Source organism: Aspergillus versicolor, assembly GCF_001890125.1.
Source record: "Aspergillus versicolor CBS 583.65 unplaced genomic scaffold ASPVEscaffold_16, whole genome shotgun sequence".
In the NCBI taxonomy this organism is placed as follows: Eukaryota; Fungi; Ascomycota; class Eurotiomycetes; order Eurotiales; family Aspergillaceae; genus Aspergillus; species Aspergillus versicolor.
In genome coordinates this window covers 381,694-402,768 of record NW_024467539.1, presented here as the reverse complement: position 1 = coordinate 402,768, position 21,075 = coordinate 381,694, and the positions used below count along the sequence as shown (strand labels likewise).

The 21,075-nt window shown below is 51.3% G+C and overlaps 4 protein-coding genes across 4 annotated transcripts; all 4 read right to left on the bottom strand.

The window, feature by feature from the left end:
• Window positions 1-2,252: 2,252 nt before the first annotated feature.
• ASPVEDRAFT_144813 (putative membrane bound C2 domain protein (vp115)) lies at window positions 2,253-7,053 on the bottom strand (the record flags this gene model as incomplete). Its single annotated transcript, XM_040808019.1, has 6 exons — window positions 2,253-3,706; window positions 3,758-3,898; window positions 3,965-6,364; window positions 6,416-6,668; window positions 6,729-6,791; window positions 6,856-7,053. The coding sequence occupies 6 exons, from the start codon at window positions 7,051-7,053 to the stop codon at window positions 2,253-2,255; spliced, it is 4,509 nt and encodes a 1,502-aa protein (XP_040674386.1).
• Window positions 7,054-9,554: 2,501 nt separating this feature from the next.
• Window positions 9,555-12,326, bottom strand: ASPVEDRAFT_144645 (putative C6 transcription factor (War1); the record flags this gene model as incomplete). The annotated part of the gene is made up of 3 exons (XM_040808004.1): window positions 9,555-10,675; window positions 10,722-11,002; window positions 11,053-12,326. 3 exons carry the CDS (start codon window positions 12,324-12,326, stop codon window positions 9,555-9,557), a joined length of 2,676 nt encoding a protein of 891 aa, XP_040674385.1.
• Window positions 12,327-13,224: 898 nt separating this feature from the next.
• ASPVEDRAFT_144280 (phosphatidylinositol-3-phosphate-binding ubiquitin-protein ligase) lies at window positions 13,225-14,821 on the bottom strand (the record flags this gene model as incomplete). Its single annotated transcript, XM_040807976.1, has 2 exons — window positions 13,225-13,857; window positions 13,919-14,821. The coding sequence occupies 2 exons, from the start codon at window positions 14,819-14,821 to the stop codon at window positions 13,225-13,227; spliced, it is 1,536 nt and encodes a 511-aa protein (XP_040674384.1).
• Window positions 14,822-16,009: 1,188 nt separating this feature from the next.
• ASPVEDRAFT_144512 (uncharacterized protein) lies at window positions 16,010-19,459 on the bottom strand (the record flags this gene model as incomplete). Its single annotated transcript, XM_040807992.1, has 3 exons — window positions 16,010-17,407; window positions 17,469-18,846; window positions 18,924-19,459. 3 exons carry the CDS (start codon window positions 19,457-19,459, stop codon window positions 16,010-16,012), a joined length of 3,312 nt encoding a protein of 1,103 aa, XP_040674383.1.
• Window positions 19,460-21,075: the final 1,616 nt, after the last annotated feature.

The following is a 21,075-nucleotide window of genomic DNA, read 5'->3' as shown; positions in this document are numbered from 1 at the left end:
TGTGTCTGGTATTAATGCGGTATGCGGAGGAACCTCGAACTTTGAAGAATCAAACAGGCCAACTGGGTGGACAGCAGAGTTAGTGAGGAGCGTAAAAAGAACAGAGGCCAGCAGATATATATGAAACTGGGGTTGGGGAATTGAGCGGGCAGAGGCACGCTCTGTTCCGTCTCTGCCTTGGTCCACGTTGCCACAGCAGAGATGGTGTGTCGACCAAGGTGTCGATCCCTGGCAAAGGAGGGATGACGGCAACGATGTGACGCGAAAGCACGAAAGGAGCGGCAATGGGCACACTTACAATCCAATGGCGGGCAGGCAGAAGGGTTGGAGGCAAAAGCCAAGGACAGATGGGGAGAGAGAGAAGAGAAGACAGAGATGCAGGCTGGAGCTGGCGGGCAGGATGGTTTTATTGCTGGTGAAGGCCCAGAGAGACAATGACGAAAACAATCATTCGTAGGCGCTCCCCACTCAGGGGAGGGGAGCTCCTGTGACCGTACCTGACCATACAGGGCCACCGTTGGCCTGCTCATTCCAGGCCCCGCCCGATGCGGTATCCAGCTCTGTGACAGTACGAAACACCACCACCATCAACTATGTGAGCATCAGAGTTAATATTAATTTGGAAACATTCCTGGCCGGAATCAAAAGATATTCTGGGACATGACAAGGCATCGCAAGATGACCAGACCGACAGGATACAGAGGCTGCGAAAAAGGGCTGTGGTTATCTGTAGGTATTTGCACTATCCGAACCCTGCCTCGAGTCAAGTCATCCACCAAGCAAGATCTGACAGCTCGAAAACCTCCTTTCTTCCAAACCCAGACCAGACAGACCAGACAGACAGACCAGACCAGACTCAGGCTGCTCCAGTGATCCAAGCCCCTTTCCCTGGGCCGGGCCCATCTCCCCCCTCCCAGGGTTCAATAAATAACGATCTCATAAAACGTGCCCCACCGCCTCGTCATCACTCAGTCTCTCAAACAGTTCACAATTTACAAATGAGACAAGAGGCGAGAGAGACAAAGACTGTGAGAGACCGGGTAAGCCAGAGCAAGTTCTCGAGATCAATAATGGAATGACAGATACGCAATCTACACCCACCTTACATCTGCTGCAGCTGTACAATAGTCAACCTCCACTGCTGCGGAAAGATAAGTGAAGTGGTCAATTGACTATCGAATATGGATTCCAGCCTTACCCACTCAAAACACCCATTGTCCCCATGCTCCGTTCTCTCGGAGCTCAGTCGCCGATGTACACACCCACTGACAGGACATCCTCATTATTCATGTCTGTATGGGACATATTATTCTTTTATTACATCCGGCGTCGAATGGAACTACAAAAGCCACTATGGTTCTCGCCCTGCTAATTTTAAACCCAGGTATCCACCTGCCCGACCGATGTTGTCAATCTCGTTCGTATCATTAATATTTACGCATATTCCTTCGACTCCCTTTCCCCCCCGAGTGTATTGACTGACGCCTGACGGAGACATCCATACTCATTGCATTGCACCAAATAGTCAATGAACTCCGCGGCTAAATATACCCATAAGGCCCATGTCTTAGTTACCCTCATCCCTGGGCTATAATTTGCCTGCCCTAAATTAGAGCCTCGTCTTGAGTCGAGAACCCAAGTTAGTTCCGTAATAGTTAAGCGTGTCAAGAGTCAGGCCCTGAACCATGGTTACGCCGCGGGATGTGGCGAGACGCCGACTAAATATAACCACCACCGTATATTAAAGAAAGACATTGTTTAAACCATCGCACCAAAAAATAATAATAATAATAATAATAATAAATAAAAATAAAAAATAAAAAAATATGCTTTTTGTCTCATGTCTCACTTTTCTTCATTTGGACCATATTATGACTCCGTGGACATGCTTACCTTACTGATAGACTGCATACGGCTAGACGGGTGTCACTACTCACTAAGTTTAAGCACAGCAACTTCAGCAAGGGATTGGATCTGTCACTGCCATGTCCGTACAGCGGTGTACTAGAGCGACTGGGGGCTTCAAGTTTGGAACTCCCATATTTGCATTTCAACTAAGGTATCTAACAATCATTATCCAAGAGCCTCCGCCAAAACCCGTCGTGCAAACGCTACATCATGTGGGAGTCCACAACGTTTGATGCTAAGGAGAGAGAACAAGAAGAAAAAAAAAGTAAAGAAAAAAAAAAAAAGAAAATAATAAGATCAAAACACGAGCATCAGAAAATAATCATCACAGGTGCCATCGGCCACTACTCACGCCCGCTGACACTGCGTTTGCTCAGGAAGCTCCGTCGAGGCTTCCTCGAGTCTGGGCTGTCCGCCACATGAACCTCCGATGCATTGTCGCCTGCAGTCGAATACGCTGTCCCGGGGCGGAGACTGTCTCCGGAACCCGAAAAGCCGGTTCGAAGTACAACAGTTCCACTGCCAACATTCACCGTCTTCTCTTGTCCAACAGCTGATCCCTGGTCGGCGACGAGGAAGTTGCCCTCTCCCAACACAGTGTCAGAGCCGAAAGTTGAATGGTCAACTAACCTGATATGGTAATACACATCCGCTGTCGTGTTGTGCAGCTGGCAAGTCTCGCTCGCGGAGTCAAACTGTACGGATCCGCTACTGCTCTTGATAGCCTTGGTCTTGAGCACCTCCTTGCTGCCCTTTGGTCCGGACGCGCGGATGAACACCCGAACATTAGCCGATGGAGGATATCCGCTCGCAGATAAAACCGAGATGGTGGCAGTTCCGGTATCTCCCCTGCCACCGATACTGTTTCGATCGCCGTAATGGGAGGCGCCACTTCGGGATCGAGAATGGCTAAGCTCGCTCTTGTTGGGTGTCCCACTAGGTGGTGTCTCTCCGTCCACTAGGATAGCCGACGGGACTTCCTTCTGTTCGTTCTCATCGTCGCTATGGTCATCTCTTCGGATCTTCGACATGATTCCTCGTCCTAAGAAGGAAGCGCCCTTGATCACGTTGCCACCAACAAAACCAACTCCCTTGACGGGGGCCCCAACGATCTTTCCGGGTGTAGCGAATGTACCAGAAAAGGTTGACGATCCCTGGCGAGAACGCATGACATAGGTAGGTTTAAAGAGGAGCTTCAATCGGATGGCACCCGACTTCCCGTCAAGAGTCAGAGAAACCTCTTGGTTCTGGAAAGGCTCCAACATCTCCAAGTCGATTGGAACTCCACCAAGGTAGTCCGCCTTGTCGCCGAAATCCCAATCATAGACATCGCAGCGGAAATTGGCGCCAATGCGCGACTTAACAGGAGCCTCGAAGAACTCGTTCCACGCAGGATGGAGAGTCTTCTTCTGCACTTTAGTCTTGAAAACTTCTTTATCTTCCAGACGGAATTTGCAGTATGGGTCACTGAATCCGTTTCGGTCTGCAGAAGGAAGATCCGCAGCATCCAAAACATCCACGCGGAGGGTACCCATGTTGTTGATGCTTTCTGTAGGGTCAAGTTTCATAGTAACAGGAATATATCGCGCACTAACAGTGACCTTGCTCACTTCTCCATCGTTAGATCGTAAATTGAGCTCGGTGGGCGTGTACAGGATGCGCTGAAGGGTAGAAAGGGTATCGCCAGTTAGCTTAGCCACAATGTGTTCATCAGCATCGTCGCCCTTCGCGTTAACCTTGTCGACAATTCTAAGGGTAATTTTCGAGAAGTCGAGTTCTCGCACGAATGCATCACCGACTGCATCATCTGTTAGCTTATTGCAATTGTTTAAGGTAGGTTCAAACATACTGTCATCCACCGCAGCAGCCTTTGTACGGATCTTGGGTGACGACCACACTGGAAACATATAGTCGTCCATTAAAACTTCCACATGCACATTGGTCTGTGCGAGATTGACCTCATGAAGCTTGAACACAAGGAAACCGGATTCTAGACAGGATCAGTATAAGTTACTTTTCTCGAAATATGATCTATAAAATAAGGTACTGCACTCACGGTGACTCGCAAGATCTTCCACTGATATGTATGTTTTGGGCGCCTCCTTGATGGATCTGACTGACATAGTCTCGGAGTCTTTTGCGGTACCGGGTCGCGACTCAAGGCTCGGGCGACCGTTCGTCTGCGCATCTGCGGTGCCATTGCCGTTCGTCGCTGCTGCCTTGGAGTCCACACTTCTGGTCTTGGAATGGAAGCTCTTGCGCTTGGAGTCAGTACTCTTCCTCGCCAGGTCAACGGATCCCCCAGTCTCGCCATCGACATCGAGTTGCTCGTCGTCTTCTTCTTCATCGTCAGGGTTGACAACAGGAATGGTCGGGTAGAAAGCGACGGTGTAGTTCAGGACTCCCTTCTCGCGGTTGCCGAGGCGGAGCGTCCGAGACACGAGCTGCTTCTCATCGTCGGTTTCGTATCCGCCAGCTTCATTCTCGCGGACATAGTCAGATGCAGAGAGTTCCACTGAACCAAGAGACCTGTCACTGCCAACAGATTCTTCATCCATGACTTCCAGGGTGAGCTTCTCACGATCGCTGTGGATAGGGACATAGACAACCTCATCCCAGTCGGGGTCGAGATTGTTTCTGAAAGTGACGGTTCGACCCTTCATGTAACCAGAGAGCAGGACACGAGCGTAGGGGTCAGACTTGCCCATCTTCTCCAGGTTTCGGAGACCTGCTGCGTCCCTGAAGTGGATGCGCATGACACCAATAGGGTCGAGGTAGCCGGCGCCTCCCGCGATACCTCCCACTGCAACAGGCTTCCAATCCAAGACCAACTTGGCACGCCCAGTCTTGGCGCCATGAAGATGGAACCACTGGTGGCCTTTCTCCATCATTTTGAGCATGTCGTTCATCTTGATTTGATACTTTCCAAGGATCGGATCCTTGGTTAGATCTCTGTCATCCTTGATCACTAGACCAAGCTTGGCAGTCTTTCTGTCCGTGACCAAAAACTCCTTGGAAGCATTTTGGAAAATGGGGTTGTTTGTTCGCTTGAGCTTATTGGTTATGTGGATTTCCTTTCCGTTCAGGAGGAGAACACCGTAAGGGTTAAGCTGTCCCACAATGCTCTTGGTACCGTCCAGGTCCTTTGCTTGCTCAACAGTGAATCGAGCGATACCCGTATTCATCTCTGGCGCCGGTTCAATTTCACCATTCTCCAGCTTCCTTCCCTCCAGAACAGGGAAGAATCGGATGTCGGCATGGATGGAGCCACGGGTTCGGCCACTTGCCAAGACTTCAAGGTATATGCTTTCGTGCTCAGGCTCTTGTTCCAGTTTGTCCAACGCGAAAGTTGCGGTTCCCAGTTCCTTGTCCTTTCTGAACTCATTCCAGTCATATGGAGAGATGGTCAAAGTATCCGAAAATGATGTGATGATAACGTAAATAGTCTCATTCCATCGGGGGCTGTCCGTATCTTGTATAGTCTTGGTGCGGCCAATCTCATTTCGGTTATTCATAGAGACGATTGCATATGGATCTGGTGTACCAGCGAATTTATCGGGGTTCTTGAGCTGCGCTGCGCCATGAAGAGTGACAGCAACAACACCAATTGCCTGATCAACAGCATTTCCAGAAAGCATCTTAGCGATCTCAACGGGGAAGACGTTGGGTTCGTACATCATGGGTCCCAGGTTGGCGTGAATCTGTTCCTTGATAAAGGTCTCAAGACCGGGGATGAAGTTGATGTCAAAACCGAGAGTGTCACCACCGAGGGGCTTGCAAACGTAGTCAAGCTCCGGCCGTCCCAGGAAGCAGACATCAACTCGTTCGATATGCGGGAAGGGGATCTGAAGTTTGACCTTCACTCTCATCAAGCCACTGCAGGCCATGTCCTCAACAATCACGTCAAGACCCTTGCTGACAACGCCCTTGCCAACACGCACTTCCAAGACAACCTTAGGGTTGATCTTGTCTTTCAGTTGGCGAGCAGTCAAATCCATGGTGTCATTAGGGGTGAAACTGAATTTCCAGTCCATGATTACAGTGTCAACCTCCGTCTTTGGGTAGGTCTTGACATGCTCCAAGCGCGGTGGCTTGGTACCCAAGACGAAGGTCTTCAATCGCAGACTATCCAGAAATGCCGGGGTTGACGTGCTCAAAACCTGATCAACGGAATTGATGATAGTATCACACATGACCGGTGCATAGATAGGCCAGAACTTGACCAAGAAACTGTTGATCCATTCCAAGCTCTCGGTATCAGTCTCCAGGCGTTGCTTTGCCATCTCGCGGTGAACATCATCGCGGAAGTTCCGTCGAACTCGCCGCAGCGAAGTGCGATAGTAAGTACCACAAGCGGCCATGACAAGGAAAATCCACGCCAGGCCACCACCTAGAACAGCAATCATCCACGAGGAGAGACAGGCAAACATGATGACACCGGCATTGTGATACCAGTCTAGCGGATAGTCAGTAAATGTCAATGTCGGGATGTCCGTAAGCTACCTACCGCCAAAGAATTTATCGTCAAGTTTGCCCTCCAAAAACGTCTGATGATCCAACAGAGTGGCCTCGTCCTGGTCTTCCGGGGCATCCTCGCGGACAAACTGAGGAGCCCACCCTGTTCGGTTGCGCGCCCATCGCCTATCGTCGTCAATCTCTCCCTCCTTGGTCTCTGCTACCTCCTCGGCCTTGTCCTCTTTGAGTAATGTAGTTGCGGACCTCGGGGGAGGAAGACTATACGGAGACGGAGTGCCATCATCCTAAGAAGATATGTGATTAGGAAACTGTCGAGTTCAAGCAAGCCTCAATTGTAGACTCACCTTGTCTGTAACTACGCCTACTGCCTTTGATTTCCGCTCATGGTGGAAGCCCGGGGGTACGCGCTATCAGAGCAATAAGTATCAGCGAATCATCTCGAGGACCAATCAGCGAGTAAATAAGACGTACAGCTTCCGCCTCGGCGGCTTTCTCTTCGGGTGATGCATCCGGGTCGAATTGGTAGGCAGGCAGACCTGCTTTCCGGGTCTCGTCGACCAGCTGTTTTTCGACCTTGTCCGGGTTCGTCTCGGCTTGTGCATTTTGGAACGAAGACTCGGCGGCATCGATAACTTGTTGCTGCTTCTGTTCGGTGTTTGCTGACGCCATGGCAGTCGCTGGTCCTCCGGCGTGGAGTCGCCCACTTCGTTCGATTCAGCTGTACAATCTGGGCAGCGGAAATCAGTCAAAGTTGTTGTGACGGTTTTTCGGGCACGGGACAGGAGTTGAAAATATGCATCAAATGTTCGCAGCTCGCAATTGAGGGCTGGGATGCAAGCTCGAAGATCGAGTGAGGTGGGTGGGCAGACGCGAGTGGGTGGTTGCCTTGCCGCTGGGAGCTCGGCAGCGGGGACGAAAAGCGGCAGGACCAGACGCTCGGAGATACGTAGCCAGCCGCAACGAAGACAGCTAGCGGGGGGAAAGAATCACTCACATGTGAAGGCGGCAATTGCCCAGGCTCTTTGGGCTGGATTGCGACAGGGCTGGCGAAGGAAAAGAAAATCAAGAGGGGAAAAGACGAGGTAGAAAAGAAGGCAGGGAGAAAGTGGAAGTGGAGAGTGAGGAGAGATTCAGGGCAGCCGAAAGTGGACGAGGAGAGGAGCCGCTGTGACGACGCATGTGGCTTGTGAAGAGCTGAAGCTCAGAAATGGAAAAGAACTGGGCAGGCAGATAAGCCAAGCCAGTCGTGACGTCGATGCAAAGACAGAAATGGATGGGAACGCCGATCGACGATGAACGGAACTGGAAGTCAGTCCTCCCTGTCTCCCACACTGCTGGGGAGTTTCTGGCTGTCACTGGGGCTCTTCAACCTCACATATACTTCAGCACATACTTTATTGAGACAATCGCAATCATCCAAACCAGTCCCAATTGCTCGCCAATTTTGATCATCGATCTCGCACTCTTACGTTTGAAGCCCCGATGGATCGACGCGATTAGTGGACTAATGGACGCCGGACTTGGGTCTATTGACTGCACCGCCACGTACGCCACACAAAAGAAGCAGCCGGCACAAAGGGTTTTCACTTTTCAACCTCGGATTTTGAATTTCGACGGGCGTCTCTCTCTGGCTCTCACTTCGCTTCGCTGTGGACCTGTGCCCTGCCAAGAGCATGCGCAATTCTGTGGGGGTTCCAAGTTGACACCAGGTTTGGTTCCGGCCGAGATCAGGCTCGCAGTGTGGCTGGTATTCGGCCCTCACACAACTGAGCGCGAACGCCAATTACAGCCCCCGAATTATATTGCCCTGGCCTCCCAATTCCTTGCAATCTAGCAATTCCAGGTCTCATTTCGCGCGAACAACCCGAGTCTGCTCCAGGCAGTCGAATTCTTGTCAAGATGTCACGGTTTTTTTATTTTTTTTCTCTCTTACACGTGGCATGCAGAACTGGGTCTGATCACCCATCTTGCCTCCAAAGCTCCATCGTCGGCATGCTTCCCCCCACTGCATTGCGCACTTAAGGATTCCCGCCACTCGAAGTCAATTCCATCCCAGATCTCTAGCTTTGATCCTCTCCATTGGCATTGACCAATCCTCGCACCCGCCATATCCATCCTTCCCGGGTGAGCGAAAGACCTGACTCCCAGCCCGTTGGCCCAGCCCCATTATTCTGTTATTCTTACTCCACGCAAAGTTCTGTATCGGTTTCCGCCCCCGATTATTCCCTCTTCGGCCCTTGGGCATTTCCTCCATCTGCATCTGCACTGCACTCTGTAGCACTTGCAAACTGTATTCGCCATGCCAGCAAATCACACGATCACTCCCAAGAATACCAGAACCAGCTGGAAGAGGCAGTTCAGTTCAGTCTGCGCCCAGTGTTCTAGGGTGGGGTTACGAATCGAACCACGGAGTACAGATTGGCCGATCTCGTCTCACTGCAGTTACCTTGACGAGGACCATGGTCTGATCTCGCAATTGCACAGGCGGTATGATTGCTTATTCTCGACTTTCTGTCCGTTCTGATTCATGCAATTGGCGAAACCAGGACCTGCTCCTTCATTGTGTATGGGTCTGTGCGACATTGTGCATGAGGTCTGGTCTGACTTGGCCCCCAGACTGAGAGCTCTTGGGGATCCTTCTGCTTTTCCCGGGTGTCGGGTCTCAGAGCACCTTGATTATGGAACTTCGTCCCGTCCCGGGGAGTAAATTATTAGCGAACGGACAGCAGACGCAATGAGGTGCTGCCACGCCATCTTACCCAACTCAAGCGTCAAGGTAAACTCGTAAAGTTTAGACTATCTCGTACTTATTTTCCCTCAGAATTTCTGTTCATGAGCTCTCGAGTCTCGAGGTTCTCTATCACCAGCTCACCGAGGTATACTGTGTAGGTAATCAATTTCCGCCTCTCGCAACCCCAGATGGTCAATGCTCTACGAGATATATATATATATATATATATATATATATCCACGAAACGCTCGTTTAACCTTTCAATCCTCCATTCTACTCTAGGAATATAGAAAGGCTACTATTACCTCAAGGACAATATATGCACTAAACTACCCGTGTATCGGATCGTGAAGCGGAGATATATTTGCTTCTCTCTCTATAGCTAAAATTACAAGTTATGGGTCTCTATAACACGACACGGCCTTCACAGCTGGAAAACTTAAAAAGGCCAGCTACCCTGCGGCGGAAAAAACATCATATCCCCCGTGATATGGCCCATGGTACTCCAGAACTGCTCGTCAAGACCAAGACCTAGCTCAGGCGCAAACATGCCCATCGAGGCAGATGGCGGCATCATTAACGTGTTGCTCCCGGAGACGGAGAAGTCGGGGTATCCTGAGGCTGTGGGTTGTTGGCCGGGACTTGCGGTTGTGGTTGGGTCGAAGGGTGTTTGTGCTGGGTAGAATTGGCGTTGTGAGTCGTAGGGGCCCCAGGAGTCGGGAGCGGATGTGGTGTTTGTATGGAGTTGAGAGGGCAGTTGGGACGGGCTTATGCATGGCGGGAGAACGGGCGCTTGCGCCATTGTGTCTGGGGATGATTGGGAGAGAGGGTAGCCAGCCCTGGATTGTGCGTAGGTTTGCTGGTATTTTTGTTGCTGGTTTGGGGATTGGGCTTTCTCTCCGGAGGCGACTTCGCTGAGGAGGTGGAGGGGGGTGTTCCCTTGAGGAGTATTTCCTTGAGAGGTAGTGTTCTGTGACAATTCGTTAGAGAAGGCAAATGCAGTATGGGGTATAAATGGCATTACCCTATTCCTGTCAGTTTCAGATGCTGGGGCATTTCCCGGTGGAACTTGAAGGGCCTGTTTCAAGTCTCCATGCTGGTCTTTGCGTGATTTGAACCACTCCCGCAGCATGGACATGACGGTTGAAAACTTGCCAGGTGTAACACCCCCAGCGAGAGACCCTGCAGCGGTATAGTGGGCAATCACCTTATCCAGGTATGCTTCCACCTTCAGAGCTTGAGGCTCAATCACTTGCCCGATAAACGAGTCAGGTGCCGTCACGATAGAGTAGAGTTTGATCAAAGCAACAATTGCAAAAGCCGTCCGTGCGAGAGCGACAGTAGGGACACTGATCAAGTCTCTCGGGGGAATAGAGCAAATTGTATCAATCGCCAGATGGATAGATGCTAGAGTGGAGCTCAACGCGTTTATGCGGGCTGCTGCTGCGGGATTCGAGATGTCGATGTCTGCCGTCTTGCTCTCCTCACTCAAGTTGTCCAAAATCATGGCATTTTCGTGAAGATAAATGTTAACGATGGCTTGCGCTTGGGTCATTATAGCTGAAGTCGTTAATAAACAGCACATACGAGTGAAGATATCGCTTACCAGAGTTATTGTTCTGGGAGGCTTCATCTTTCCAGTGCTCTAGCTGCTTCTCGAACGCTTTTAGGGTGAATTGGAACTTGGTTTCGGAAAATGAGGGACCCCCCAGATCATCGGCGAAAAACCGCGAACTGATTTCCTCGATGATCCGCGCCAACTTAGTCCAGTGTATGATCTTTTTATCTGAAGGTAGCGCATCAGGAGAGTTCTCCAGAACCTCAATGCACTCGTCCATATAAGGAAGCCATCGAACCAGAATCGGTCTCCTCAGAGCGCTCGATGTCCTACAGGGGCTAATTAGATATCTCCTTCCCTAGGAGGCATGACGACTTACTGGACAGATATAAAATAACACCCAAGCCAAGCCCGTCTTATCTCTGGCGAGTCGGGATCTGTAACCGGGGCATTCTTCACAAAATCACGAATGAAGTTGAAGGGCTTTCCCTTTCCTGGTGCTTTCCGATACATCCCTACGTCCATCCCCACGGCCACAGCCAGCTGCGCCAGTTGATAGAACTTAATTTCTTCAAAATTCTCCGGCGGCGTGTAAAATGCACACGCTACAAGGAGCGCCTGCACAATATCAAGTGACTTCTCGCCCTTAACAATAACCCGCTCCCCTATCGTCCTGTACAGCTCCACGAGAAGCGTGTTCTGTGCACTCGGCTCAAACGGCCCAACCGAAATGGCAATAATGGCATGAAACAGGACTGGCCTATGTTTCCGGACTTCGCTCATGGGCGTGCCAGGTGGGAACACCACCATAGGTATATGATGGCACATCGAATCGACATAGCGCGCGTATGAATCCGAGGCGACACCGGGGCTAACCAATCCTCTGTCAATGATATCAGGGCCGTTCGAGACTTCCCTGGTGGCAGGTTTCGGAGTAGACCATGGCGCAGGCCAATGCCGTCCCGCAGCCTCAATACTCCCCGCAGCTGGGCTGGGGTTGCTAGTCTGCGACGGTGTTGAGAGAGGGGCCGTATCCCGCGAATCTTTAACTTCCCCGCCATAATGCCGCTTATTCCCTGATGGACCTGGTCTCGATGGTATAGAGCGGTCCGAGTTATTCTGCCCTGGAACCAACCATCGCCGGCCCACGGGTTCGTCCCTTAGTGACGACGACTGGTTACTGCTGTTTGACGGCAAGAGCGAATCAACCTTCTGCGACGCATGTAAGGTCGCCGTTAAGACGTCGATCTTGCGCTCTAGCTCTGAAACCCGGCTATCCGTCTTCTTCTGTCGTTTTCGACTCGGCACCGTGACAACACACGACCTTCCAGCCTTTGCGCACCGTTTACACGGCTCATCCGGGTTGACAAGGTCTGGTTCGCAGCGGACCTTCAGCTGGCGGCAGGATTCACAAGCCCGTGGTCTTTTCGCGTCAGCATTCGGATCGTTAGGGTCGATGTCATGGTGCGGGGAGCCACGGAAGACACGGTATTCCGAAGACGATTCGCCAGGGTACGCCGATTGTCCAGGCTGGGTATAAGGGTCCAGGATGGACGCGGGGAGGCGCGGCCGTGACGATGCCGACTGGGACGGAGGCTCGGGGTATTCTGTGTCTATATGCGGAAGAACAGGTGCATCAGCACGTGGCGCCATGAAGCTGGGGAAAGCCCAACGGGCAACGGCAACAATTCTTACCGGACTCCGCACTCTCCGAGCTGCTCTCCCCTCTTGAATGCAATCGCGGATCAATCTCCATCGAATGCGGGGACGCTGTGGGTAGGAGACATCAGCTTCGGCATCGCTGAGAATGCGACGATGCAGGGCCAAATTTCGAGTTTCGACGAGGAAGATCATAGCGCATACCTAGCTGCTAATCGACTAACAGAGTCCCCAGTTAATTATTAAGAATATGCAGTGCCCAAGGCGCTCTTGGTGCCACTGCCGGGAGACGGTGCCGGAGAAACGGTGAATCGGTCTCCGAGTGCCGACCGGTCACAAGAATCTGATAATGAAGGGGCCAGTAGGTGTGTTGAACAAGAAAAGGGAAAGTAATCTCCAGATAACAACCCTTTCATACCCTAACCCCCAGACGCCTTTTGGACGAAAGATAGTTATGGAGAGAGCTGAGGTTGAGTCACTTCACGAAAACGAAGTCCAGATGGATCCTGGCGTCCACGAGCCAATCAAGAGCTCCGGCCCCAGGCATCCAGCAGCAACGTACTCTACGGCCGAATAAAAGTACCCAAGGCAGCACAAATGTCGACAATCGCTAGTCTTTACAGTTGGACTTGTCTTTCGTGTATAATATTCGTCGTTAACATTGAGCAGCCTATGGTAAAATTCATCAAATGCCAGAATATGCCGCGCCCGCATGAAACGCCAACGCAAAGGATAGATGGGTAGAGCAGAAAATTAACACCAGTCAATGGAGAGGCTCTGGGTAACTAATCAAAAACAAACGCCGGCTATAAACTGAGTTCATATATAGTCCAACCGACCCATAGTTAAGGTAGTTAAAAGCTGTATCAGGGCGAAGACGGCGAGGACCGGCCTAGGATGTCTTGTGCACCGGGCACTCTTTCTTTCGCTCAAACCACTCCACAATGCACCGCTTGTGGAATTTGCATAGGCACTCAAGACGTACCAGCGACTGCCCGACCTCATACTCTTCCATGCAAATGGTGCATTCCTGCTCTGAGCCATCCTGTCCAATGCAATCCTTTTCGGTTGATGTAAATGCAAGCATGCGGACGGGAAGAGGCGTTTGTGAAACTGGGCTTCCGCTAGATGCGCGGCCGTGGTTTTCAATACATTCCCGGACATGCGCTTCCCGAGTGTCCTCCTCCCCATTTGGGCCAACTGGTGGTAACGGATTGTCGCAGATTGGGCAAAGGTCGCCTTCAGCAATAGGCTGAGCTGGGCGCGAATGAGAATGGCGTGATGCACGAGGTCTGCTGCTAGACGACTCTGGAGTTGCAAAGGGAGCGTCCGACGGCCCGCTCCTCGAATAATGTAGCGCATGTCTCGACGGTACGGGTGGAGGTGAACGCGCGCTAGACATTGAGCCGAAGCCTATAGGACGACCCTGAAAAGATGGAGCGAATGCGCTGCCGAATCCAGTAAACCCCGGGTAGTCGCTAGATCCAACAGTCCTGCGCGATGGTCTAGATTGGAATGTATCGGGCTAGAAGTGAGGGGTAATATGTCAGTCTCCAGGAACCACTTCAATATATACCAGAACTTACAATTGAATCATATAGGTGTTGCCGGGACGGAGTCGATAGGGAATGATATGACCGATGTCGCGCCCAACTTGAACCAGAGCCACTAGCACCAGGCGCTCGAACAGATGGAAATCCAAATGGCGGTTCAGGGTTCGGATCAGGAACACAGGGGTTGCAAAGTCTCACTTCCTCGCCGCCACCCAACGCCGGGTTCACTGCCGTCGGCGACTGTGAAGAATCATCTTCTTCTTCTGCTTCTAGGTTCACAATATGTGTGGCGCGATGTGCAATTGCAGATGCGCTGGGGCGATCAGAAGCTGGAGGATGGACAATATACTGCCTCGGGATCGTAATCCGGTGAGGTGAACATGAGGAGCAAACAACCCTGCCGCACTTCCTGCAATGATGTTTCCTGTACCAAAAACTAAACGGGGTTCGACATATAGGACACTCCGTAACCTCCGCGTCAGGCTGCCACAGGGGCCGGTTATATTCTGCATATTGGTTGTCCTCCCGAGTCCATGAACTCTGGCGGCGGTCGAGCGCCCTCGGAGGGGGCGCTTGTGGTGGTGAGGAGGATAAGTCGATCGCAGTCTCGTAGGAAGATCCGGCAACGGGTGTATCTGACTGTGTGCGCGACGATGTATTCAACATAGGCCTGCTATCCATTTCTGCTCGACTACTACTAGGCCCGATTCCAAGAGGCCTAGCATAGCTCGTCTCAGCTGCCAACTCCGGGTTCACAAGCCTTCTCTTCCGGTCGGGTCCCGCAAGCGTAGATCTCCTTCTTCCTCCTCGCGGATCAAAGGAAGGTCCAGCCTCGCGCGCCCTGAGGTTTTCCGAGCTCGCATGAAGCCGAAGTCCGGGTGCGGTGACTGTAGGCGGGCCGGAGATGGAGGACGCGGAACTCGATAACGACGACATGTACTTCGCAAACTGAATTTATAAAGGTTGATTCGAGTGTATCTTGTTTCTTAATGTTGGAGAGGAGACCAATCTCCGTCGTTTGCACAAGGGGCGGTCATGGGATGGGTGGCGCGACGATTCCAGGATGGGAGCGAAGGAATACCGTATAGGGAGCCCCGATAACGAGGACTCGCGCAACGTAAGGATAGGAGAGGATTAAAACGCAGGTAGAGGATATTGGTACCGCACCGGGGGCTAAAGATGAGAAAGATAAGAATAATTGGGGAAATGTCGTTAACTTCTTGTCGGAACTCGAGAGGTCAGTGTCAACAGGCGGGATAGTCTCGTGACGGTCACCCAGCGACCGCAAGACCAACACCGCACTGGGATACTAATACGAAACGTTGCACGAGGGAAAAACGGAGAAAACGGGAAAATATGGCGGGATCAATTTGAGGGTGAGAAGGCTGAATTCCAGTGTTGATTGAGCCTGCAACAAGTGTGCCTGGCCTTATCACCGCCACCGCACCGTGCCCGAGAATTTGCCGCGGGGCGTCAGGCTCGACAACAGACCAACGAGCTACCAGCGCTGAGGCGAAATTTGTTGAAGGGCAGTAACTAGACAATTCATAAATCTATTGATGATACAGTATGCACTGCATAAAACGTTGAGTAGCCCTGTAGGCGCAAAGATCAGAAGACCCAAGCAGGAAGTATGATCATTTGCGACTGACCCCGAAGCCGACGGAATCGGGGCATTTGTTTTGATGACTAAGAAAACGGGCCCGAGACGTCACTCAAAAGAGCCGCAGCCTCACTACGATATCCATAACTACTTCAGGATTGCTTGAACTTGGAAATGGTTTAAACAGATATTAGAAAGATTGTATTTCTGGAAAATCAATACACGAAAGGCAGCTTCCAAAATATACACAGGATGAGCTTTTCTCTCAAGAACTAAGCACAACTAAAAGTGAACGCCATCGGAACGAAGGACCGACATGAGGCGACGATTATAGATAGATGGTACCAAGATATCGCTTCTTTTGAGTAAAAAGACAATAATAAGGAGATTCGTCATATGGATATAAACACAGATATAGAAATCCGATACGCTGCTACACCAACATACATATCAAAAATAAATACCTGATGTGCGTATCATTGTGTAGTCGTAAGGAGAAGGCGAGGAGGAGGGCTTTAGATTTATGTGTGACTCTTTTCACTATGCGACTCATCCACAAGCTCGGCGGCGCTTTCGTTGAACGACGGCTGTTCGGAATGCGGAGAATGGATTTTATCCTGGGTGCGATACTGGGCAACATAACCGACGCTGGATGGGCGCTCGGCTCGAGTTTGCGCGGTTCGGTCGTGGCCGGACGATGCGGATGCAGTAGTGGAAGCAAGCGAGTAGTTCCTATCCCGAGACGGTGAACTCGCTGCGCTGAATGGTAGCCGAGCTGCGCTAGAAGTTTGGGCGGCGCGAAGCGAAGAATCGTCGCGTGCCTCGTTTTCAAGCTCGTCTGGACCTCGCGAAGCTGGCCTCTTGCTCGACTTTGACGGCGTCTTTGGCCGCAATGGTGGAGGCTGGGTTCCACGGCGGGAGCCCATACGACTCGGGAGCTCAATGGTTCCGCCCGCATCTATGAGCGGCAAGTTAATAGCGGATTCTCGGGGGTTATCATCGCTATTGTGATCTGATTCGTGAGGGTTGTTGGCCTCCGGAGCGGAACGATCGCGGTTTGCATTATTCTGGTTGGCAGGATCGTCCGAGTACGGCTCATGGACGTCTTCTCTCTCGGGAATAATACCAGGCGGGGGAGCTCTGCTACTGCGAACCACTTCGAATCCTTTGCCTTTATCCTTCGTTTTCCCATTCAATAGATTGCGGAAGAACCCAGTGGCGGACGAGACAGGTCCTGTAGGATCTGCAGGTCCAGTCTTGAGCTTTCGAGTTCCCGTGTGTGACAGTGGAGGACCTCGGACTCGGTAGTAGAAATCTACTTCTCGCACTGCGTAATCTTTGCGCTTGCGTGGCGGCTCATCATACTCCAGGTCATCTTTGGGCGCAGGAATATAAGCCGGAGTAGGAGTGCCTCGTCTAGATACTGAAGGACCTTCGGCAGCATCGTCATCCATGTCAGCAAAGCTGACATCTCGGTAGAGGGTAGAAGAGCCCCTTCTACCAGAATCGTCCGAGAAGGCCCGTTCACCCCGTTTACGAGGTCTCGGTGGCCGATAATAAGGGTCGTGTGGTTGCATCGCAAAGACAGGGCCGATCTTTGGAGAGTTGCTTCCCGCTGTGTGATATCCAGAGCCCGGGAAGCCTCCCGCTGTAGTGGGTGTATATAAGCCGGCGCTATTAGCACGACTGTGGGACCTTTCACCGGATTCATAAATCGCGCTGCCCTTGCTTTCATTTGCTGTCGCTCGGTTGAGCAGTAGGGCCGAGCTACCAGACAAGCTTCTAGGCCGAGACCCCTCGAATTGAGACGAAAGTCGGTCATCTGCCTGTGCTAAAATTGCGGCATCGGAAGCCATGCTTTGTCGTGTAACAACATCACGCCTCGGAAGACGCCGTGACAATTGGCGCATACCAAAGACCTGCGTACTCAGTTAGCTGCGTGACAAAAGATAACAAAAGTCAATCTGGGTATCCACAAACCTTTACAAGGCCTCCACGGGTAACACCGGCCTCATTGCCTCCGGCACCTAGCAGTCGGGCAATCACTTCAATCAAGGTCTGCAACGCATTAAGGAAAAATCCAAAAACCAGAACTAGACCATGGAGCAAGAGAATAACATAGCCAATCCAGGACTTGGCGGCCTGCGATATGCCAAGGGACGGGACAAAGACAACGCTCAGGAGAATTGCCAGGAACCGGACAAAGGAGAAGCAAATATGGTGAAGGTTCATAGATGATGGAGAAGGGAATGGTCGGAATGCTATAATTGTTAAGACCGAAACAACTTCGCAAATTGCCAGAAGAACAATCTGGGCTATTCCTGACGCTTGAACTGCGCCAATCGCGATGCCGCGTGCAAATGATATGAAGATCGGGATCACGGCGTACGCCGCCGCATCGTCCGAGAAAGTGTTGTATAAAGGGCCGTACAAAAGCACGGTGGGTAGGTCATCGAAGAGGTAGGATCTCGGGCGGGTAGTAATTATGAACCGGACAGTCCAAATCGAAAAGCATATTAATATGAAAATGACCAACCCTGCTAGACCCACGCAATAGGCGGGCGCCTCACCGGCAATAATTAGTTGGTAGAAAGACAGGGATATTAGTGGCAAAAGAAAGAAATTATAGACAATTCGAATGACATTGCCGACAGTGAACGGCATATTTTTGGCGCGGAGATCCTCTTCGGGAATTCTGGCAAGCTCGCGGTAGAGCCAGCGGAAGGCGAAAGCAAATTGAATTAGGAATGTGATGATTCCCAAAATCGCAAGCAGCCAGACCATCATTGCAGGCCATACATCGCGGGGCCCATCCATACCGACAAGCTTCTCCATTCGGTCCAAGCCACGGGTACCGTTGACCGCGTAAATCCCGTCGACGACCGGGTTGTGTTCGGTTCCAAAGAAGCTCTGGTTGAACATGAGGGATGACCATGAAGCCTGGCTGACCACCGGCTGGTAATATCCAGGAAAGTCCAGTGACAACGCCCCTGTTAGAACAATGAATTGTATGTACTGAAGACAATCTCCGAAACCTGGGGTCACAAGTCGCAGAACGTCTTCATCGCGGCCGTAATTGCTGGTCCAGCGAAATGGGTCTGTAGTACCCCATGGGCTGTATATGGCAGCGGATATCGTGGCCAATCCCACCAAGATCAGAACGGCGAGAGGCACAAAAGCGAGGGCGTTCTTTATACTGAAGCCTAGGTCCGGTGTAATATCGACGGATATACACCCGAGGTGATCAGCAGCCGCATCGCCAGATATGATTGTGAACGTTGTGTGCAATGTAGAGAAGTGGTAGGACGAGGCCATATCATGCTCAACCTTGAAGGCCCGTAGGGTAGAGAGGTCAGATCTAGAATTACAAGGAGGCATGTCAGTAAGAGTATTCAGACGGTAATAAAAACCATGCTTCGGTCTCGGAGAACTCACGCATTCCCATCGAACTGAGGCCCCAGCGGACACTCCCCCTGGGTAACAGAATCACAAAATCTCGTGGGCTCGGAATAAGGAATGAAGCTGGCGACTTGGATGGAGGTTTTCAGGGTCGAGTAGTTGTTATTGGCGACGTCAAGGTCGATAATCTTGGTTTCGGAGCTATTACCGGGAGCAGTACCAGTTACGTTCCCGTAAACAATAATATCCAACGGATACAGAGAGTTCGTCATGTTCAGTGTAGCCGACACATTGAGTGGAATGAACTGCAATTGCTCCGAATCGATGATAGCCATATCCAAACAGTTCTCAAATTCCAGCAAGACAGCGTAGGTTGACGACGATAGGAATGCCAGTAATACCATTATAGTCCATCCTATACGAACTCCGGCGGAGGTGCATCTCCGGGGGCGCCATCGAAAAGTATCTCGCCATTTTCGATGTTGTTGACCAGGTCGCTTTGATCGGGGCGGCTGAGAGAAAGGCGGAGACCAGGGTTCGTCATGCCATCTCGCACCGCGATCCAACGCCATCGCGACCTTTCTGTATATACGGGATGACCCCCTCGGGGAGGCCAGCCCCGTGTCGAAAATTCAATCCACGTTGTGCTTGCAAAATCCGATGATCCAGGTTGCGGTGGTTGCCTGATAAGCTCGTATCCGCGGACCCCTTCGGGCGATGGTGAAGGGGAAATCGAACAGCTGGGAAAGAAATTGCAGCCGCCTCCGCAGGTGAAAGAATCGTCCAGCAGCTCCAAGTACCCACGCCGATACTAAAAAGGTGGTGAGTCCACCGATTCTCCGGGACTGACAGGGCAGGGGAGGCGCAGTTCTGGTAAACGGTGGGGAGGCAGAGGGCTGATCGGCGAAAGGATCGTAAACAGTGACAGGGAATCGCGGAATCAGGCCAAAGTCAGGTCACAGGTGGACGCGCTGGAGTTGTGGGCCTGAGAACCATTATTCGTCAAGAGAAAGGGAAGAAAAAAACTTGGTGAAGAGGATGGAATGCGAAAAGCCGAAAACTGGACGGAGGCTGCTGCGCCAACATGTTTGCTCACTTTGCTGCTGTTGACTGGGCGGTGATCTTCTAAACTTGGAAACACTAGTCCAGCCAACTTTTGTCAATGTCCACTGTCCACTTCACCTAATTTTGTATGAGCCTCCGCCAGGGCAGCACGGCTGGCTGAAATCCACCTGGTGTCTCAGACTTTGAGTTGGCTGTTTTCTTACTCCAGCCACTCTGTATTGTGCTGCTGATCCTTCCTTTCGGCAGTTCGTCTCCTCATTTATCGAGCATGGCACCTGCTATTCAGGAGCCACCAGGGATCCGCCGTCTCGGAATCGATAGCTGAAGCTGGTGGTATTATCTGCCATGTTTCGCCAGCCGAGCAGGCCCAAAAGCGCATTGAATATCACCGGCGAGCACTGGCACTGAGCTGTCACCTTACCCCGCGTATTACGATGCGAGTATTTGTCAACCCGACGTGGAGGTTACTCAAACCCGTGTTGAACTTGAGGGCCGGTCTACCATACGCTGTCAGAAAAATAGGCTGGTTTACGGATCAATCGGACTCGGTGGTCCATGAAGTGAGGGTTTTCTGGATGGTGACCTGATAATTCGATCACATAAAGGGATCTCCCTTGTTTCAGAGGCGTGGATCATTTCTCACCCGGGGGAAATTTTTGAGCCCAAGCATGGACCAGTACTTCTCAAGTAGGAAATTAGCTTGTGGATGGAGGATCCCTCGAGCAGCTCAGCCACGTAGACTGGGGTCTGGTAAGTTGATTAAACGGAGCATATTACTAGTCTGCTATATAAGTAAAACATGCGCTCGATACCAATTCCAGTCCTGATATCGAAGATGAGATATTAACCTTCGTGGCGTCGGGTATACGTATCGCAAACAACAAATGGTCATGTTTCCGTGGTATAAGCATTATCACTTGAAAGATCTGGGCTTTCCTGCCTAAGAAAACATTTCGGGGCATACAAACTGCTCGTCGCAAAACACTCTTTCCATCATCTACTCCAAATATGGTTGGTACTTGCGAAAATGGCTGTGCTATTTATAACCGCTATACAATGGGCGCGTCCACGATATATATCCACCCAACCACTCTCTGCAAAGTACAAACCCCTCACTTGAACC